Consider the following 20837-nt stretch of genomic DNA (forward strand, 5'->3'; position numbering starts at 1 on the left):
TTTATCGAGATATACTAGAAAAAATTATCGAGGGACTTAAGGAATACTTTCCCCCTAAAACTAAGTTCGAAGATCTTTTGAAGAAGCCATTCGAGAAAATTAATTCTAAATACTCGGTGGATACCGAAACGCTTGAGTTTTATGGCTTGCGGATTGACGAAACGCTTGTGATGACGATGCCCAAAACATTGAGTGTAACTTACTCAGACAAGTTTAAGATAGCCAGAGAAGAACTAATAACAAAAGCGGCGGGAATTGCGCGAACTATTTTTGAAAGGCGTCGGGATGACCCGGGCATAGTAGACCCGATTATACCTAGAGACGAGATGAAGGAACTGACCGAAAAAATTGATCTGATCAATTACCCAACTTCTTATAGAAAGGATCTTGGCTTGTTCGTAGACTATAAGGCTTACAAAGAGTGGAAAAAATGTCAGAGTAGTCATGAAGTGCGATTATTCAATGATTATGTCGAAGAAGTTAGAGAAAAACTCTATGAACTACGAGATCTCGTGAAACGTTGGGGAAATTGGGCCTACGAAGTTTCCGAACAGCTTAAATCAAAAGGGTCCCCGTAGCAATGAAAATCAACCCCCACTTCTCGGACTTTGTAACTATTGCTATGTTATGTTTCAATTCACTTTACGGCACACCTTTTGATCTCTAGGTATGCACTTATTTTATATCAGTTTATAACAGAAAAAAACTTCTCAAGGTCAGTGATTGCTACTGTGTTCAGTGTTCTCACCTCATTCTGATGTCAAAGATACACTCTCGTTGTTGTATTGAATTCGTTTTATGAACTTGAAACCTATTTATAGTCATTTAACTCTCAGTCAACGCCAACCAATAATGAGGTTTAACCGTCAATGACCCGTTTAAATCAACGCCGAAAATGTGAAATGTGTTTTTGCTGAATGAGAACTCGATTAAAAAAAACAAAACTTTCGTTACGGTCATCTGTGATCTATACGTGAACAGACATATACCGAAATAAACTACCTATTGACTGAGCTTAAGGCCATTTAGTATAGTCTTACTGGTGATGATTAAAACAAATCTAGAATTTTACAAATACAATATTTTTAGGGCCATTTAATGCTGCCACTGCGTGGTTGCTTTAATTCTGAGAGTTCCCATGAACGTACTTAGTATTAATTATACATTTATAGACTTTTTTTGATTGAAGACAAAGTGGCAAAGGCCTGAACTGTTAGGTTTTTCACTGAGTTATATCCACACGGAATATTTCAAACAAGGACGTTGTGAAAACTCTGTTGTTTTCCAGCTAAATCGCTGATCGTTTATCTTGTGCAGAAGTATATTCTGATCCAGAGACAATAAACATAATCTTGATTCTGATAAAATTTTGTTAACATTTTTCACTCGTAGTTTTTTTGTACATAATAGGCGTAGTTCTCAAGTGTGTTTTCCACGCGCACCATATACAACCGATTTATGAAATAAATTGTTAAAAGTTAACTCACAAAGTTTCAGTTCTTTATGGCAACGGCAGATAGCTTATCCTACTTGAAGAAAAGCGAGTGAGTGTCGAGAGGATTCGGGACTGCAGAGTTGGTTTGGAACTTCGTTCTTTGATTGGCGCTGCAAACTCCCGCCACCCTATCAGCCAATCAGAAGCGTACCTGCAACCAATCATGACTCGGCAACTTATGATTTCTCTCGTTTCCCACCGTTTTTCTTCGGTTTCTCATTGGCTCATTGTGATTTTCCCATGCTTCTGATTGGCCACTTTGATTACTTTGGTTTGGTTTTACGACACTAAAACCAAAAACTCCCTCAGTGTGGTTACGGGAGTTTCCAATTGCTATGTTGATTCCCTGCAGCGCTGAACCACAAGATTGCAAGTGTACAATAAGGGGTTTTGCAGCTCTCTTAAAGCAGGTATCAGCAGAAGTTATATCACTTCCCCTCGTTGATGTTTTCTTTTCGCTCCATTCAGTGTCCAACACAAGCATCTTGTTGCAATTGAATGACTAACTGAATAAGTTAGGAATTAGTTATATTTTGTCCTATCAATGATAAACAAATGAAGCGTTCATGATCAGCTATGATTTATTTAGCATCCGCTCGTCAAAATATGATTTATTCGTTTACCTGCGATCAGATTCTTTTATAGAAATGAAGAACCTACCAATCAATCAATCAATCAATCAATCAATCAAATCAATCAATTTATTTAACGTGGTCAGAACGCTTAGCCAAAAGCTAGTTTACAGGTACGCCACGAAATAAAAAGAGAAAAGGAAATTATAAAGCCTTATGAAGGTATATAAATTTAAATAAATTAAGATTAAGAACTAGCTAATATTAAAATATAAGAATTTAACAATGTAGTCACCAAGTAAAATGTATAAAAATGTATAAAAGTGTATAAAATGTAATCATTAAAAACAGTAAATATAATCAAGGATAGATCCTCACCGCACTAGAGTCCTGTGAGATCTAATGTTAAGTAATTTTTAAAAGTAGTAAATGTTTGTATCTTTCGAGACTCGTCCGGTAAAGCGTTCCATAATTTCGATGCAGCATATCTCCATGATCTTAACCCGAAGGTTGTTGATTTTACTTTTGGGAGGTCCAGTATTGTGGTGCCCCTAAGGTTATAAGTGGAGCACCTTACTGTTATAAGATCACGTAAGCTTTTTGGACCTGCATCACTGGCTAATATCTTAAAGACAGTGGACAATATTTTCGCTAATCGCTGTTCACGAAGACTTGAGAGACTGATACGCTTACAAAGTTCCTCATAAGGCGAGGACTTATCTCTAAAAACAAAACGGAGCGCACGTTTGTTCACCAACTCTAACTTGTCAGCTGACTTTTTATTACAGAAGCGCCACGTTTCGGAGCAGTAATTAAAGTGTGGTAAAATGAAAGCTTTATAAAGATCCCTTCTAGTCTCAAAAGACAACATTTTCTGCATCCTTTTTAATACGGCGACTTGTTGACTGACTTTTCTACATATTTTAGCAATGTGCTTTTCAAAATTTAAGTTATCATCGATTGTCACGCCAAGAAGTTCCATTGTGTTGGATATGGGAAGTTGTGACTCCTCACACTTAAACACTGGTTCATCAGTTCCTTTTTTTGTTTTCCCAACACCATAGCCTGGTATTTTGAACTGTTCCTTTTCATACCATTACGCACAAACCATATATCAGCACTAATAAGATCATCGTTGATTGTTTCTTCAACTTTGGAGAGTTGATTGTCGGCGTAAAAGATTTGAATGTCATCAGCTTAAGTGGACAGAGTGCACTTCTTGATGACATATGAAAGATCATTCATGAAGATGTTGAATAATAAAGGGCCGAGGATGGATCCCTGTTGTACACCATTGCATATAGGTTGCCAATTGGAAAGCGTATCCCCCAGTCTCACCCTTTGGAATCGATTGGATAAATAATCTTTTATCAGGGAGGTTGTTGCTTCATCTGCTCAATATTCTTTTAATTTCAAAACAATCAGTTCATGAGGTAAGGTGTCGAAAGCCTTGGACAAGTCCACGGAGACCAGACCGATCAATTTTTTTTGTTATCAATTTCTTTTTTCCATTGTTCGGTTAGACTAAGAAGTGCTGAGTCGCAGCCGTGATATTTCCTATAAGCAAACACATATTTGTGATAAATATCTTCAAAATACGGGCTTATTCGGCAATGAACAATTTTTTCGAAAACCTTCGATGTAGCTGGCAGAATCGTTATCGGCCGATAGTTAGTTTTTAATAGGCTGCAGTCTTTTTTGAGAATTGGAGTGACCTCGCCAAGTTTCCACTGTTGTGGTATCTTAGTTGAAGTTAAAACATGATTTATCAGTGTACTAAGAGGGAAGCATAAGACATCCATCGATTCTTTAACTGCTAGTGGAGGGATCCCACCACATCCAGAAGCCTTGTTTGGAGCAAGTTTCCTCATTACTTCGTAAACTTCTGTTGGATTAGTGTTGCTTAGCGACACATTCGGCCTGCTTATTAAGCTATTTGATATGTGCGATAAATCTACTGGATAGCCGTTTTGATTTTGTTCTTTGGCACTTTGAGTACAGCTTGTGAAGAAATTATTTAATGTCTCGGTCACCTCTTGAGGATTCCTGATGATTTTGTCACCCTCCTTTAATGTTATTCCGCTATTGTCTACATTCTATCGGGAATTAACATAAGGCTTGATGGCACGCCAAAACTTCTTTTGATCTGCATATTTTTTCGAACACAGCTTCTCAAAATGTCTACGTATAGATTTTCTTCTCATGCTAACTACTTTGTTGCGCACTATACGGTAGCTCTCCCAATCCCACTGATTACGTGATCTATTAAATTTTTTCTTAAGCCGTTTTCGTTCCACCATTTCTCTCCGAATTTCAGGAGTGATAAACTTCGATTCTACTGAAGATCGTCGTTTGAAATATCGCATTGGTCCATGGTCATCTAACACCTGGTTATATAACGTCTCCCAGCGCCAGTAAACATCGTCTATATCATCAAAAACGTATGCAGCATGGAAAGGAACTCGACTGAGATCTTTCTGAAAATCATCTCGGTTAAAGATCTTGATGGGCACATTTGAAAGAATGACGTCCAGGCAAGAAGCTCTAGTTGTTGAAATTCTTGTCGGTTCTTTAATTTATGTGTCGAGGTCATAGATATCGCAAATATCCAAAAGGCATTTGCCCTGGTTATTATTCATAAACGGATGAATTATGTCACAATTTAGATCACCAAGACAAATCACGTTTTCTCAGAGAGATATCACTTGATCCAGGACTGTAGTCAATTCAGTTCTGAAAGTAGCATTGTTAACAGAAGGAGGCTTGTAGGCACTGACTAAAGCAAAGCGTCTTTGTCCGATGTGTAGATCGAATAAGAGTGATTTCACTGATGTTGTAATGCCTTTCTTACATGTTGCGGCGATGTTATCGCGAATAAAGACGGCAAGACCGCCACCACCTTTCGTCCTGTCACGGCGAAATAACTTGTACCCGTTGACATAAAATTGAGAGTTAGGAAAGGATCGATCGATCTTAGTTTCCTGTATGGATAGAATGTCGAAGGCTCTGTTCGTTAGCCACTCCTTGATCTCCTCAAATTTGCTTGGTAAACTGTTTGCATTTAGGTTTGCTATAATGCATTCCTTGCGATTTTCGTTTCTAATTAACTTCATGTCCGAAGGTTGTGAACTAAGGTCCAGCTCAGTGTCGCTCGCGCTTTCATACATGGAACTATTCAAGGTGGAAAAGAATGAATCGCTAAACTTCGGCAAGGCACAGAAAGAGCATATCCAGTCGACAGATGGATTATGCATGCGACCAGGTGTTGCACTCAGAACATAAAATGGCGTCTTGATTGCTTCTTACGGATTTAGAACATTCACCACAAGGATATTTCGTAGGCTTCCTTCTCGGACCAGGGTTAGGTCAAACATCTCCAGAAATCAACAATCTTTGCGCTTGAAATGTACCTACACCAGTAGCAGTGTATAATAATCTTCCTCCATTAAAACGCCTTGATGCGAGCTTGAAAGGTAGTTTGTAGTAAGCACTTGACGTTGTTAAGTGGAGTGAAATAACCAGTCGCGTACAGCGTTCGGGATGCATAAAACTGCAGTTTGATGACTCACGAAATTCTCGTAGAAGTACGACAAGGAATAAAAGACACAATAATGTGCCGCCCATACGGACGTGTCTGACCGCCATGATGACCTGAATACAAATGTGAAAATTTGCCTCGCTAGAATTGTTTGGATTTGTAGCTCAATTGTTAGTGGCGCTTACCTAGTATTTCGGATGCACAAGTTTGGAGCCTTTCCCGGCTCGAGCTTTTCCAATTTAAGCTCTATGCAAGGCTTTTATCTTCATTCAAGCAAGATTTTTTAGGGTACCTATCTGTTCCGCGAGTTTGAACTTATCGGGCGTCACAGTGTAAACTCGAATGAACCTACCCAGCTTACACAAACGACGGAGCTGTGCGTGATGTGATGATAAATGTGCCACTAAACGGCAGACCTAGTTTTCATTTATATGCAGTAAAAGGTTACGCCCCCAAGAGGTTTTGTGCCCAATTGAGATCATGATGGGTCGCGCCCAGTCCTATACGAGCACCATTATCTAGAGGTTATCTAGAGATTTTGCCGAAATCTTGAGGTACTGCAGTTTGAACTAATACCATTTGCATTACTTTTAGTACACATTCGAACAGTGGTTAAGCGGTTAATCCCGATGAAAACTGCGCAAAAGTTGTTCAATGTTTACAAAAAAACATTTTTTTTCTTTCCACGCATAGGGAAGGAAATTTGATCTTTCTACTCAACGAAGCAGACACATTTTGTGACTGTCTGGTTGCGGACCCATCTTGCCTTCTTTCGTTTCCGTAAATAACAAACCCTACCTCGTTTCAGAGTCAGTGGGAGTACATCAGTCAGTAATCGCATAGCACTCGAAATTCTTAAGTTTCAATGTCCAGAGTTCCGCATTGGTTATTCTGTCAATCAAAGCTTTCAGTCTAAGACTCTAACTCAACCAAAACAATTAATTGCTTGGGCTTAGACAACTATGGTAAGATTGGCAACTTCGCTGATTTAGTCAACCTCCTAATTATCGGTATGAAACGCTCACTGTGGCTTGTCCTCGAATTACATGCTCGTCCTCAAGCCTCAAGGAGTGACGAGCATCTAATTTCTCCCTACCATCCATGAGTCAGTGATTGAGGTCATGAGAAAATAGGAAATAATCATCAACTTAAGGCAGTTCTAAATTGTTAAACAAATTCTCCTCGTTAGTAGCTCAGGAAAAATAAAGAAGATGGTATGGAGAATATCCATACTGATGTAAAGGCGTAAAGGGGGAAAGAGTTCAACTTTCAAACAAGTCTGTTTTGTTTTGTTTATTTGACAGTGGTGTAGATGGTGGATGCACTGTCGCTTAAAACCATCTGAGTATATCGAAAACGTGTCATTCTTAAAGTTTGTAGAATGCTCGATAGTAAGACTGATAATACTAATAATGATGACGATTTTAGATATAAGAAATTCATATATTTGCACTGCGGTGAAGAAACGAATTTAAGAGATCCTTGCAGTTCATTATTCACTACTTGGATGGTTTATTTGGACCCAACATATTGACCAGCTCCCAGTTGGCTTAATAGCTCAGTTGGTAGAGCGCTGCACCGGTGTCGCAAAGGTCATGGGTTCAAATCCCGACAAGGCCTGAATTTTTTTCCAGGTCCTATTTTCAACTACTAGTTCAGTAGTGTTCTTAGCTGCGAGGATCTCTTAAATTCGTTTCTTCACCGCAACGCAAATATATGAATTTCAAATATCTAAAATCATTATTCATCACTTGGATAGTTTATCTGGACCCAACATATTGACCAGCTCCCAGTTGGCTTGTTAGCTCAGTTAGTAGAGCGCTGCACCGGTATCGCAGAGGTCATGGGTTCAAATCCCGCACGGACCTGAATGTTTTCCAAGTCCTATTTTCAACTACTAGTTCAGTAGTGTTCCTAGCGGCGAGGATCTCTTAAATTTGTAACAATAGTGATCTTAATAATAATATCATTTAACAGGCCCTACGCCTTAGCGCTTATCCTGGGAAATTATCCAAGAAAACCACAACGCTTAAAAAAAACCGTTGTGTTTTTTATTACTTCATTGTTTCATAACTTATCTAATATTCTTACATTCACCAAAATATTTCTCCAGTGTTTCGTTTTCTTTCAATTTCTAGAATACATTATTCAATACCATTTGTCAATGACTAAAATGGCTTCTTGCTAACTACATGGGAAATAATCAAATCTGCTCATCACTGCAAACTGCATGATCCTAAGAACGAAAATATAGGTAATATTTCAACGGAATAAACGTGGCTGTGATGAACAGAAGCATTACCACAAGTATGGGGAACACGTCCACGTCCTCAATTAAAAAAAAAAAAAAAGGAAAAAAAAAAAGCAGTTTCTATCTTAAGAAAGATGGTCGTTGGCTGAAACCTTGTGACCCTTTAGGTGAATCGAAAACAGATTAAGCATTAATAAGCACGCAGTGTTTTTAACGAATAACTGTGAATATTTCTCATTGCTGATAGTTCAGTTAATTATCGAGTAATAGAGCAGTTTTCAATTGATTGTCTTAAGGCCAAGACCAAGGTAATCACCACAGCTAATCAAAACAAAGCTTTGAGTCATCAAAATTAAAACAAGCACACTTCCACTTTCGTGGGAAAACGCGGGCGACCAAGTGATGTTGGCTTTCGTTTGGCATCTGATTGGTTAAGAGCATGGCGCAAATTTTCTAGACCAATCACAGACCGAAGCAAAGCAAAACAAAGGCAGTCCCGCAAAACTTTCAACATTCGATTGAAAATTACTCAATGATGTCAAGCTCAATACTCAAATCTTTGACATCTTCAAAGATAAAGAGGTAAAAATCAAGCGTGGGACAAACTAACCCTTACAACTAAGATAAAGAGAGATCACTTAACAAGCGCTACATTCTACATCAAACATTGAACAAAGAAATCGATCAGACGAACTTTACAAAAGAAGAATCTGGGGGCTTAAAATGATTTCGTCCCGATAAAAACCAAAGACCCACTTTTCAGCTGGATTCCTTTCCCTACAATTACTGTAATCAATGGGAACGAGGAATGACAAGTTTTTTTTCACTTGCACATTAAAAAGAAACAAAAAAAAAATCATAAATAAGATAAAAGTTCACGTATCAAATCAATACTTTAAACAATTATCATTATCATTTCTGTGTTAGAGACGACTTCTTTATCTCCTAAAAATACATATTTACACCACCATTACAATTCAACTTCTTGTTTTAATTTTTTTGGAAAAGTATTTGTCTTGGATTCAAAGTTCTTCCCGATTCTTAACAAACTGATTAGTAAGATTTTATAAAAGAATCCCTCGAAACAAACCTAGCCTAACCCACCCCACCCCAGCCCATGTAGTGCAATCCTTACCCACCCTCACGAATAAATTTGACCCCACAGCTCTCCCACCCTTTCCCGACTGATAACACGTTTTGATCAATCTTAGTCTAACAATATCGAAAAATTGGCATTTCTACCAAAACCTCCCCACCGCGGGGCATGCAGATAATACGCCTTGTCGCCATAGGATCATAATTTTTTCAAGGTAAGATCTTTTCCCTCCCACCAGACCTTCTCCACCCACCCTCCCTTGCTTCCCTTAACCCCCCCTCCCTCTTATCAAAAGAAAATTTCCCCTTGACGTAGATTGCGTAATTCGCGCCCTTTCAAAGGTTTAGCTCGCTATTTTTTCTTGCTATGTGCAGGGGTTTCATATTTCCCGCTCTTGAAAAAGTTGTGAAATTTCCCGTTCTTCACGCTGAATTGCAAAAGTCAATACCAGTTGCTGTACAAGATCCCTCTTTTGATAAGACCTTAACAATTTTCCAATTTTTAAAACCGCTTGCTTTCCTCAGCCATGGCATCCACTCTTTCCCTCTCACCCACTATCCTCGGTTATAAGCCAGGAGGGCCTCAGTCTTCGTTAGAAGAGAGGAACTACCCTCATTTAACAATATAACGAGATACTTACAGCTAGCCTTAATGAATTCTTGATAATGTGAACTAGGAAACAGAGGATCTTCTGAACTAAACCCGGAGTAAACCAGCCACGGCGTTGATATCTTTTCAATGATTCAGACCTGCTAACGGATCACGACCTACCAAAAAAAAAAAAAAAACCGCGAATTTCAGCCGCAACGCGATAAATGTACAGAGAAACAAAACGTTCCCTAACTTTCAAGGCAGTTACCATTTTCAAAAAGTTGTTTCATGTCGTTTATTTCCGTTGTGGATCCCGATAACCGAAATATTCCTTGATGGTCCAGCCCTACGAACACAATAAAATAAATAAAAACTGTTATGTTATGAGAGCATACTTCCCAGGGCAGCAGACATAAACTAAATTAAGGGATTTTTAAAATCCTTCGAGGCCCCAGAATCGTCATTCTCTCTGACGAAGGGTTACCGCTCAAGACGTCAGCTAAAAGGGACTTTAAGAAAACCACGACGGCAACGACAACGTCACTAAACAAAAAGTTTAATGAGAAGAACAATAGCTGTGCACGTGCGTTATAAATCTTTGTAAATTTCTTTGCGTCCTCTGCAAAACAACAACGTGAAATGACAAACCTGTGTTCCATATTCAGTTTCGAGATAGTTTTGACAGTGAGAAACAAACTAAATGACTTTATAATAAAGTTCGGATATAACGCGCGCTGTCATTGGTTGAAAGAGCGTGCTCTATGAGAGTATAGAGCATAGAACTGAGCTAAAGCTGTCACGCCATCTGCCAATTCGTAACATGGCGGACCAATTCCCTAATTGTTCACTCGGGTTTCTTTTCGAGCTAGACGTCCTCTACGACCTAGAAAACGAAAGAGAAAACGAGCTGTTAGCGTCGATAGATTTTGAGGATATTGTCAATAATAGTGGGACCTACCCGTTATGTGAAAGTGAGGTTTCCGACGAAGTTAGTTATGAAAACAGTGAGCGACGCGACAACATTAACAAGCAAAGATTTAAAAACATGTCAAGTGATGCAATTGATGACATAATAACAAAGGCTGAAACAAAGAAAACCAAAGAATCCACTAAATGGGCACTCCGAGTTTTTGAAGGTGAGTTTTTTATTGTAAAAATGTAATAAATACAATATGAAAACCTCGAAAAAGGTGTGCGCTATTTGCTAAAAAATTTTCGCAAAAACGATTAAAATAAGTGGATGAATTAGCTGGCGCACACACGTTTACAACCAACAACATATTTTTCTCAAAAACGTACACTAAAACCCGAATAAAAATAATTTTTCATAACTCATGCCAGTTTATACCGTTTTCTTTTAATAGCTTGGTGTACTGAAAAAAGACTTTCGAAGAACCTCCACGAAATGAGCAAGAAAGAGCTTGACAAAAACCTCCGCTACTTTTACGCAGAAGCAAGAACAAGAGGTGGTGCATTATATTCAAGATCGTCCCTCCTTGGATTGCGAAATGCGATCGAAAGATATCTCAACAACCCACCATTTAATAGAGGAATTTCAATCACCAAAGGGACCGAATTCCAATCATCAAACAAACTCCTGCAGAGTATGATAAAGTTAAACAAACGCGAGAACAATGAAAACACAAAACACAAACCTCCCATCCCAGCAGCAGACCTTCAAAAGTTGAAGTCGTCAAATACAATCCGGGGAGACAGTCCTTGGGGTCTTCTACGAAATGTCTGGCTTAACATCAGCTTGTACTGGTGTCGTCGAGGACGCGAAGGTCAACGACAATTGACGAAGCAAAGCTTCCAGTTCTTGTTTGACGATAATGGACGGGAATACGCTTCAATGACCCATGACGAGGCTACTAAGAACCATCCAGGAGGGATTGAAGACATCTCCAGTGTAGAAAAGGAGGCCAGGATGTATTCAACATCGGAGGATCCACTTTTTGATGGCCTTAACTGCCTCAAGAACTATATCCAGAAGTTAAATCCTAACTGCGAAGCATTCTTTCAGTACCCAAAACGAGCCGTGAAACCTGAAGATGACGTTTGGTATGAAAACAAACCGCTGGGGGTCAATAAACTTGACGGAATGATGAAAGAAATTTCCAAACTGGCGTCTCTTTCAAGAATCTACACAAATCATAGTGTCAGAGCGACTGCAATCACGCTGTGGTCCGACGCGCAAGTTCCATCGCGGCACATAATGGCGATCTCTGGTCATCGCAGTGAGGCAAGCCTCAAGAGTTACAACACTCGCCCATCAAGTGAACAACTAAGGGCTTGTTCAGATATCCTCTCTGGTGCAATGAGTGGTGGACCACGGCAGCCCAATCCCCCTAATGCAGTCACCAGTTCAGGAAATCCTCTCGCTGCTGTAAATTCGACCGTTGTTCACTCACAGAACAACACAGCGCAGCAGTTTGTCAAGTATCAGCCACAAGCTTTAAGCAGTTTGTTTTCAAATTGTCAAGTTAATAACATCCAGGTTTTCATGGGCCACGATTCGGCCGAATTTCATTGATCATGTTACTAAAGATACTGATTTTGGACGTGGAAATTGCATTCAGTTCGCATTCGAATTCACTGTAAGAGTTACTCGTTTCGCTTTGAGATTCTACGTGATCGCTTTTGATGGCTTGACATATTGACAGCTCTTGTCTTGTTCAACCAATCAGATTAGTTTTACTATTCTAACAAAGATTCTGATTGGCTAATTGTAGCGTGCTCTATGAGAGTATAGAGCATGCTGACGACATTGTTGTTCTCTTTGGAAATAAAGTTTGTTTTGAAAATTGAAAGTAATGCTTGGGTAATTTAACGGATTCTTTATTATAAAACAAATAGAGAAGCCTTGACTGTGCTCTGTTCTGTTATAAAGCACTTAGGAAGCGGCTAGAGCACTCAAGAAGTGGGAAGAAACACTCGACTACGTCTCGTGTTTCTCCCTACACTTCTTTCGTGCTCTAGCCGCTTCCTGCGTGCTTTATAACAGAACAGAGCACAGTCAAGGCTTCTCTATTTGTTAATTAGAGTATCGCAAGATTCGTTGGTAAAATATAAGTTCATTTTTTAACCGACGTTGTCTAAGGCACCGCCGCCGTCGTCGTCTCTTAAACTCCCAAGAGATTCTCTCAACGGTGGCCAATTCACATTATCAAATCAGTTAATAAAACTTAATTAACTAACCAGGAAGGCCGAATTTCAAGTACTCACCAAACTTTTTAATAAACTTGACACAACTTTCTACAACCTCTGGAATTTCTCTTCCTGTAACCTGAGAAATAAAGCAAACTTGAAACAATCAATTTAACCGGCTAACAAGAGCTTCGATGGCGATCACTTCTTTTGTTCTCGTGACCTTAATGTTAGATTCAGGGATGATATTGTAAGAAAACATTAGAAGTAAGTCACTAAGAGCCGGTTTTTACACGAGATCTAACCCAAACCGCGGTTTTACGCAAGCAGTACACCTAAGGGATTCTCTATAAGAGGGCTGATTTAATTACATAAATGTCCTTCCACTATCAGCTTTCGGCCCTCTGAACACTACTAACAAATTTAATTATTCGGATAGAAGTTCGGCTGAATTGAAGATGGCTTAGAATGCGGTTTGGTTGAAATAATCGGCCCTTAGGGTCTAAAGAGTCAATCCCCGATATCTAACGGAGGAAATGTCACACAAATTTTCCAAAAAATTTGAAACAATTACAAGTGCGGTTATTTTTCTGCAATGACTCGTTAAGAACTACATGATATGACTTGGTGCATGTACTTACTTTAACATAATTTTCTAGATTACATCCAAACACTTTGGTCTCCTTGTGCACAAAGTCTAGAATCGCTGAAGCTTCTTTAGAGGACATATCTAGCGTTATTCTCTTGAGCCTTAAAAAAAATTGATGAAATGAAAATTCATATCATTTTTATAATATCAACACATTATAAATGTGAAATATGTGATGAGAAAAGAAAGACTTATGGAGCAGCAGGTGTCATGGAGGCGAGATATGGGGCAGACAAAATCAAGTACTGTACCAAAAACCACGATTGCAAATGCTCGTGGTAGAAATTTAGGGTACATTTTCCAAGACAAAAAATCAGACTTTTCTCTAATACATGTTTAGACACTTTGTGCAAGCCCCACCCATCCCTTAAGTCATACCCCAGCTTCAAACCCCCATTTGACGTCCTAAAAATTCTGAAAAAAAGTCACCAGAAATCAAAGTTAAGGCAAGGAAAGAAATACAAAACAAAACAAAAAAAAGCGTCGAAAGAAATTCGGGGTTGCTTTGGTTTTCTCTAACTTTGCTCTTCTCTAACTTTGCTCTGTGATTGGTCTAGAAGAATCGTGCCATCCTCTCAACCAATCAAAAGCCAAACTTAAAAGAATCGTGACTTGGTCATTCGCATTTTCCCGCGCTTGAGCAGTTTTCAGTTCTCATTGGCTAATGACTATGTAAACCTTGGTTCTGTTTAGTCGCTGAGATTGCCTTGATTTTGGACACCCAATTGAAAATTGCATTACAAAAACACAAAGATGTGACAGCTTGCTACACGAGAAAGGTCGCCAAAATGGCTTCCTTTCGGTGCAAATATAGTCCCCCAACTTTCTTCCTTCTAACTAAGGAGATCAAAACGGCTACAGCTTAGACAGGGGAATACTAAATGTGGAGATGTTGGGCAAGAAGTGTGGAAATTCATTTTTAACATCATTTGAAAATACCTGGCACCCACAATGTCTGGTGTTACTTCACCTACGAAGAGTAAACAAAGTTAGTAAATGATTGTAAGTCACTTAACAATTAAAAAAAAAAGTAAAAAAGTAAGAAGTACGGATTACTACTAACCGAGTGTTTTGGTCAGCATATCATTTTCAGCCTCCAGACGGACTTGTACACTACTAATAAGAATAAGCTCCCGCATTTTCTGAAAGAGAAAAAATATCAGAGAGCAACATAAGGAAACATCTTTTAAGTGCGCCGCATAATATCAGAAAAGAAGAGTGCAAAAATTCTGAGCTCTAAAGTAACGTAAAACCTGAATATTTTACAACATTAATACCATCGATCCCGACTGTGGAGAAAGTAAAAACACCAACAACAAAGTAGCAGATTAACCCCTGAACCCCCAAGATATGATTGTAAATTCTCCTTTCCAGCTGCAACACATTTCCTTGTAAATTAGTTACAAGAATTTGGTGTTAGATCAAGCAGATAACCACTACCTGATAAGTCTGAGTATTCTGAGTATTTGTATATTTAAGGGAGAAATTACATGTTAGTTGCTTCTGGGAGTAATTGAAAGGTTCCGATGAGGTCGTACCGTAATATAATACATCTCTAATTCATCACTGCTGTTCTTGATTGATTGACAGGTGCCTATTCCAGCAACAGGATCCACTACTCCATTGGCCACTTTCATCATTTCACTGTCCCACTGCTGATGCATTGATGCAAGAGCATCTGAGGTGGCCTCCGCTGACTTTCCAATCTAAAAAATGGACAACAGTGGCTGTTAAATGCAAGGTGAAACTCATAGACATGAATGGCTTTTTAAAAAGGGAACCACTAACTTAACTTAACCCCTTATACCCTGGCATCAGTGTTCATATTCTCCCTACTGTTCTCTATACATTTCCTATGATACGAAAGGAGAATTTTTTTCAACAATCAAGAGCATCTTGAGTTGATGATCATTTCCTTAATTCTCATGACTTTTGTGCTTGACTCAGCAGTGATACTGCTAAGATAAATAAGAAGCCAGTTCCTCTTAGGAATAAAAGGGTTAATATGTTCTTTAGTTTCTTTCCTGCTTCATTTTGCGAGAGGCTTTCAACATTTCTGACCATAGCAGTGAGCAGGATGCTTATCAAATATGAACATACTACTGCCATAATCCACAACAGAATTCTCTGTAGCTCAGTCATAAAACACTGGATCACAGAGTCAGAAAGTCTAAGGTTTGATTTTGCACGACTCAGCCAGTTTTTGCCTCATGCTTTCGGCAAAATGAATGGCCACATGTGTCATTTAAGGCCAAAACCAGAAGCTGTCATCTTCCTCATCCTCTTTAACCTTTTACACCCCAACATCAATGTGTAAAGTCTCCATACTCCTTTCTATACAGTTATAAAGATGCTGACAGAGAGAATTTGTTTTACAATCAAGAGCTTCTTTAGTTTGTGATCATTGCCTTTATTCTCATGACCTGGATGTTTGATTCAGGGATGATATTGTCAGGAGAAATTATACACTAATCACTCTTAAGGGTTAAAGGGTTAAAAAAATGTGGAAAGGAGATGTCTACGGGAAGGTAATTACAAGCTCGTTAATTCACGTCATGCTACTTTTTTTTCAGTTTTTTGTTTGAAGAAGTTCCTTAAACCATGTTGCAATTAGGTATCACTACAAGAAAGTGTTTTAGTGACAAACCTCATCTGTTTCTGCTTTTGCTCTTTGCAGTCTCTCAAACACCTTGTAGTGATGATCTATTACATCAATTTGTTGAGGTGACACCTGATAAAGCTGTGAAATAAACATCCATACACATATTAAATATGATATTTCATTGGCAAGATCTGGATATCACTCTCCACTGTCTGCCCTACATTTTGTTTAATTTCATCTCAAGAATTTGGAGTTAGGTCACATAATATCCCTACTGGTAATGTGTAGAGGTAATCCCATGGGCTAAGTTAAATTGAGGATTAAAATCACACATGTTTTCAGAAATTGCAGAAAATTCTTGAGTCATGCAGCAAGTGACGAGAGCAATTTCTGCAACTTCTTTAAAACAAAAGTGATTTCAATCTTTAACTTTACAACAAAACTTGCTGTTACTTTTTTATAACATAAATGGAAAATTAATTTTATTTTAAAAAAGGTCAAAAACAACTTAGGCAACCTAAGAACTAATCAGTTTTTGGTAATTTTGTACGGGGAATTACCAAATTTAACGAAAAATTCCCTCTATCTCAGCCAATCAACATGTAGTAAATATGCCCTCTATGCCCTCTTCTGGGACTCATAATTTTTTCTTTGTTCCATGTGTAATTGCTGTCGAGTTAAATATTATTTCTGTTACGTATTAGTCTTTGTTTTCGTATTAGTGACGCTTCGATATCATATGTCAGACCTCGTGCGTTGTCGTTTGCGGTAGATAGTTTAACAAGAGAGCTTATTGCGAGTGTTTCTGCATTCATTGCGACTCATTCAGGCGTTACAGAGAGGACAATCGGTAAGCGACCGTATTATTGTATTGATTTCCTTGTTTTCTTTTCCTGTTACCGAATGTTGCATTGTTAGCTGTGTTTGCGCTCGTGTAATTAATATGTATTCGTGTTATAAAATTGTCTATTTATCTTAGTTTCAGTCCTTTAGTATCGCTTAGACTAGGTTTTTTAATTGCATTTTAGTTTGACGGTTTTGGACATCAAGTCACAATTATTACGAATAAACTACGTTTGGAATTATAATTGGTCTTTGGTGTCTCGAATCAGTATTTCGCTCGATGTCCTCGTATTAAATCCTGTATCTTTGGGACATTCCGACGTTGTTTCGACGCCTGGAGCTATACCATGCTTGTGACAAGACACAAAACAAAATCTTTCTTTTTCTCTATTTCCTTACCAAACATTATGCCTGAGTCCCAATTACAGGGGAGTTCACAGCTTATTTGAACAAAGACTACTAGAACTACATATATACATTACTACGAAACCAGGACAAAAACATTTTGAATTAAGTGCCAAAATTTGATTTCCATCCTCTTTAAAATTTAATCTCAAAAGAAAATGATGAAATTTTAATTTCAGAAACAAATCATCTTTAAAAGATGTGAACATCAATCATCCGATTTTTTAAACACAACATGGTGTTACAAGTTTATAATTGTTTTATCTTTTACTATTTTTACCACTTTTTATGTTTCAAGAATAAATGAAGACTACTACTACTATAAGACTACCACAACAAGCAGCATTATCTAAAGAGCAGAGTAGTAGTTCTGAAATTCAGACTAAGAACAGAGACCAACCTCATCATCATTGAACGGCAAGAAGGCAAATGTGAATGGCAGAGCTAATGCACCGGAGTTGTCATCAAAGAAGAACTGTTTATCTTTAGCTGCTTCCACAGTAAACTTAGCTTCACGCACCACATCTACTGACTGGTTGCTGGAAGCCGCTACATTTTCTTCTGCAGTGACATACGCCTCAACTCCTCGAGTGAAAGAGTCATGGTAGTTGTAGTCAAAAGTCTGAGTAGAAAACAAAATACAAAATTTAACCCTTTAACTCCCAAGATCTCATTAGCAATTCTCCTCGCTGTCTACCATACAATTCATATAATGTTAGTTCTGAGAATTTAGTATTGGATCAACCAATCATCCCCTAATTGATATTTTACGATATTCTCATCTCTTCTCTGCTTGATATTGTATTGATATTGTAAGGAGAAATTCTGTCTTGATCACTCATGGGAGTTAAAGGGTTAAGATCTTGTTACCCATTTAACCCTTTCACTCCCAAGATCTGATTGTAAATTCACCCCTCTAGCTTACAAATAAGTGATGACAATTTGGTGTTAGATCAAGATAATAATTTCTACCCAAAAAGTTTAAGTATTTTCATTACTTGATTGCTGAATAATGATGGATATTACAGGGAAAAGTTACATGTTAATCACCTATGAATCAAACTTATGACAAAATTCTAAAGAGAAATTAATCATCCTTTCCATGTTTTCATTAAAAAAAAAACAATTAACTCAGTGAAATGCCCAACAACAGCACACTTTCATGATGTGTACTGTCCATGTACAAAGGCATGGCATGCCAACTGTCCTATTACACTGTCCAATTGCAAACACAATGTGTACACTGTCCTATTAGGGCTTTAATCAGACTGGTGATAACCAATCACATTCTACAATTTTGTTATAGTTTTGATTAATGAAGATGTAATGGACTTGCATCCTATCCAGGGGTATTAAATATACTCCATACTTTGCATTTGTTGCCGCTTCATGATAAAGATACCATCATAGATTCAATAGAAAAAAAGGGCCTGGTAAGGCTACGATCCTTGTAGATAAGCTGTAATTTTAGCAATTGCAAAAGAAAAGCCTGGGAAAAATTCAGGCTTCAATGGGATTCAAATGCATGGCCCTGCTACCAACTGAGCTACAAAGCCACATATTGGGGGTGAGGCACATTTAGAAGTTTCCTTTTTCCTGAGGAGGAACTTTATCATAATTTTTATTGAGAATTTTGACCAAAAAAAAAGGGGTCCCTTGACCTCAAAGACTTAACCTACAGTATAGGGCACAATCAGAGGTAAAGTTACACTCTGCCTATCACAAGACGACAACAAAAACAACAAAATCGATCAGTGGACATTTGTTCTGAAAAAAAAATTAAAGATATTCCATGCTTGTTGCCTATCTCACTTTCACTTAAAATATTACTAATATTAATATTAATATTCTCCACACTGTTCTCTTTATATTTCCCATAGCACTGACAAGGAGAATTTGTTTGAAATTCAGGAGCTTCTTGAATTGGTGATCAATTCTTTTATTCTCATCATCTCTATATTTGATTCAAGGGTGATACTGTGAGAAGATATTACATGCAAGTCTCTCTTAGGGGACAAGAGTTAACCCCATAAAGATCTGCAAATAAAACACAACAGTTTTCCACTTGATGTAATATCTTTGAAATGCGAAGCGAAAGAGTCTATGAAAGAGCACACGTTGGTTAGATTTCCCTTGATGTAATATCTTTGAAATGCGAAGCGAGCGAAAGTGTTCAATTTTCGACCTGTCATGACCCGATCCATCGATTCTAGAGGGTGAAAGCGAAAAGTTCGTTTTTCTCTAAAATTAAAACACATTGGAGGAAAAAAAATACACAGCCTTTCTTGTCTTACTAGGGTTTACTTGTGTGGAAAAATTGAGACAATTTGAATTTTTGAACCTTGCCATAAAAATTTCATTTTTGTTTGATTTTTGGCACGGATGTCCTCTTAAGTATCAATCGCTAGTGATAAAACTCAATTGATATTTTAGCACTAACGATCGAGTTTTATCACTAGCGATTAATATATTAGCACGAAGATTGAGTTTTTTCTGTAGCGATTGATATTTTTGGCAAAAATGGCTCCTCATAAATTGTCCATGAAAGAGAACACAAAATGAAGTCCGCAAATTTCTTGATCGAGCACAAAAGGCCTCCCTCCCCTCCCCTCTCCACCCCTACCCCCTCCTCCCCTACCATTACGATAAAAGTAATGAAGAGCTTACGTACTGACCCAGTACTTGGTGATAAAGTAGCCTTGTCCTTCCTCTGATCTGTTTGCTTATTAACCGACTGCGACTTCTCACAACAGGGATATATTGGATATCTTTTTACCAGGAATCCTTTTCCTGACAAGATGCTTGCCAACGACTTGCCAGTATTGGTGTAAACTATTCCCCATTTTCACTTCGTTGCACGCGCAGTTGACGTAAATCTCAGTTTCGCTCACGATAATTCTCAAAGTTGCCTCAAAGTTCTCAAAGATCATTAGGAGCTGACGGGCTTGTTCGAGATCAGTTCGCCTGACCTTGGCATCGATCCCCGCTCTTGTTCAATGTATTTGTGTGTAAAACAACTCATCAAAAATTTTATTAATTTTTTTTTTAAAGTCAACAACGTACATTTGACTCCGCGTTATCGACAGAGGACCAGCTCACCAGCTGAAGTCATGAAACAATGCTTCGGAGGCTGCGCATGCACATATTTTAAAAGAGGCTCGAAATATGGGACTGATGGTGGATTCCTAATACACGAACTGTGGTTTTTTCATGTGAAATGAATTTATACTCCATAGGTATACGCATCTTAAGACTATATTACTCTTTTAAATCTTTCCATACATTTTCTTAACACGTTACATTTTTTGTAGCCACAGAATATTTCAAATAATTCCCTACCAATGAACACCGTGCTAAATATATCCATGCATAAATTTGCATACACAAATGCGACACCAAAAATACGAAGAAACGGAAGGCATTTTACAATTCATGCGCTCGGTGCGCACGGGTTATCAGGTTTGCCTCGGAAGTCCAAGGAGGGTTCGTGATTAGACGAGACAACTAGTACATAATAGAACTCGTTCGGAGGCCACTCGAGAGCATGCCGGAGGATATGACCTCCATATGATTCGAGAGACGGAAAGTGAAGGCGGCTCCAATTGACAGTGACTCTACATACTGGGACAAACAATATTTAAGATGTTC

The 20837-nt window shown here is 38.2% G+C and overlaps 3 protein-coding genes across 3 annotated transcripts; 1 reads left to right on the forward strand and 2 right to left on the reverse strand.

Annotated features, from left to right (window-relative positions):
• Nucleotides 1-9643: 9643 nt before the first annotated feature.
• Nucleotides 9644-13436, reverse strand: LOC149045774 (SLIT-ROBO Rho GTPase-activating protein 1-like). The gene is made up of 4 exons (XM_089207230.1): nt 13332-13436; nt 12769-12829; nt 9812-9889; nt 9644-9719 (listed from the first exon to the last, which is right to left on the reverse strand). Exons 1-4 carry the CDS (start codon nt 13416-13418, stop codon nt 9688-9690), a joined length of 258 nt encoding a protein of 85 aa, XP_089063356.1. The 5' UTR covers nt 13419-13436; the 3' UTR covers nt 9644-9687.
• On the forward strand, nt 10949-12076 carry LOC149045775 (uncharacterized). The gene has a single exon (XM_089207822.1). The coding sequence runs from the start codon at nt 10949-10951 to the stop codon at nt 12074-12076; it is 1128 nt and encodes a 375-aa protein (XP_089063948.1).
• A 736-nt stretch (nt 13437-14172) lies between the features above and the next one.
• On the reverse strand, nt 14173-19830 carry LOC149045776 (SLIT-ROBO Rho GTPase-activating protein 1-like). The gene is made up of 6 exons (XM_089205956.1): nt 19813-19830; nt 17590-17811; nt 15987-16079; nt 14878-15045; nt 14403-14481; nt 14173-14309 (listed from the first exon to the last, which is right to left on the reverse strand). Exons 1-6 carry the CDS (start codon nt 19828-19830, stop codon nt 14173-14175), a joined length of 717 nt encoding a protein of 238 aa, XP_089062082.1.
• Nucleotides 19831-20837: the final 1007 nt, after the last annotated feature.

Source organism: Pocillopora damicornis, chromosome 5 (assembly GCF_964200805.1).
Source record: "Pocillopora damicornis chromosome 5, jaPocDami1.2, whole genome shotgun sequence".
Taxonomy (NCBI): Eukaryota; Metazoa; Cnidaria; class Anthozoa; order Scleractinia; family Pocilloporidae; genus Pocillopora; species Pocillopora damicornis.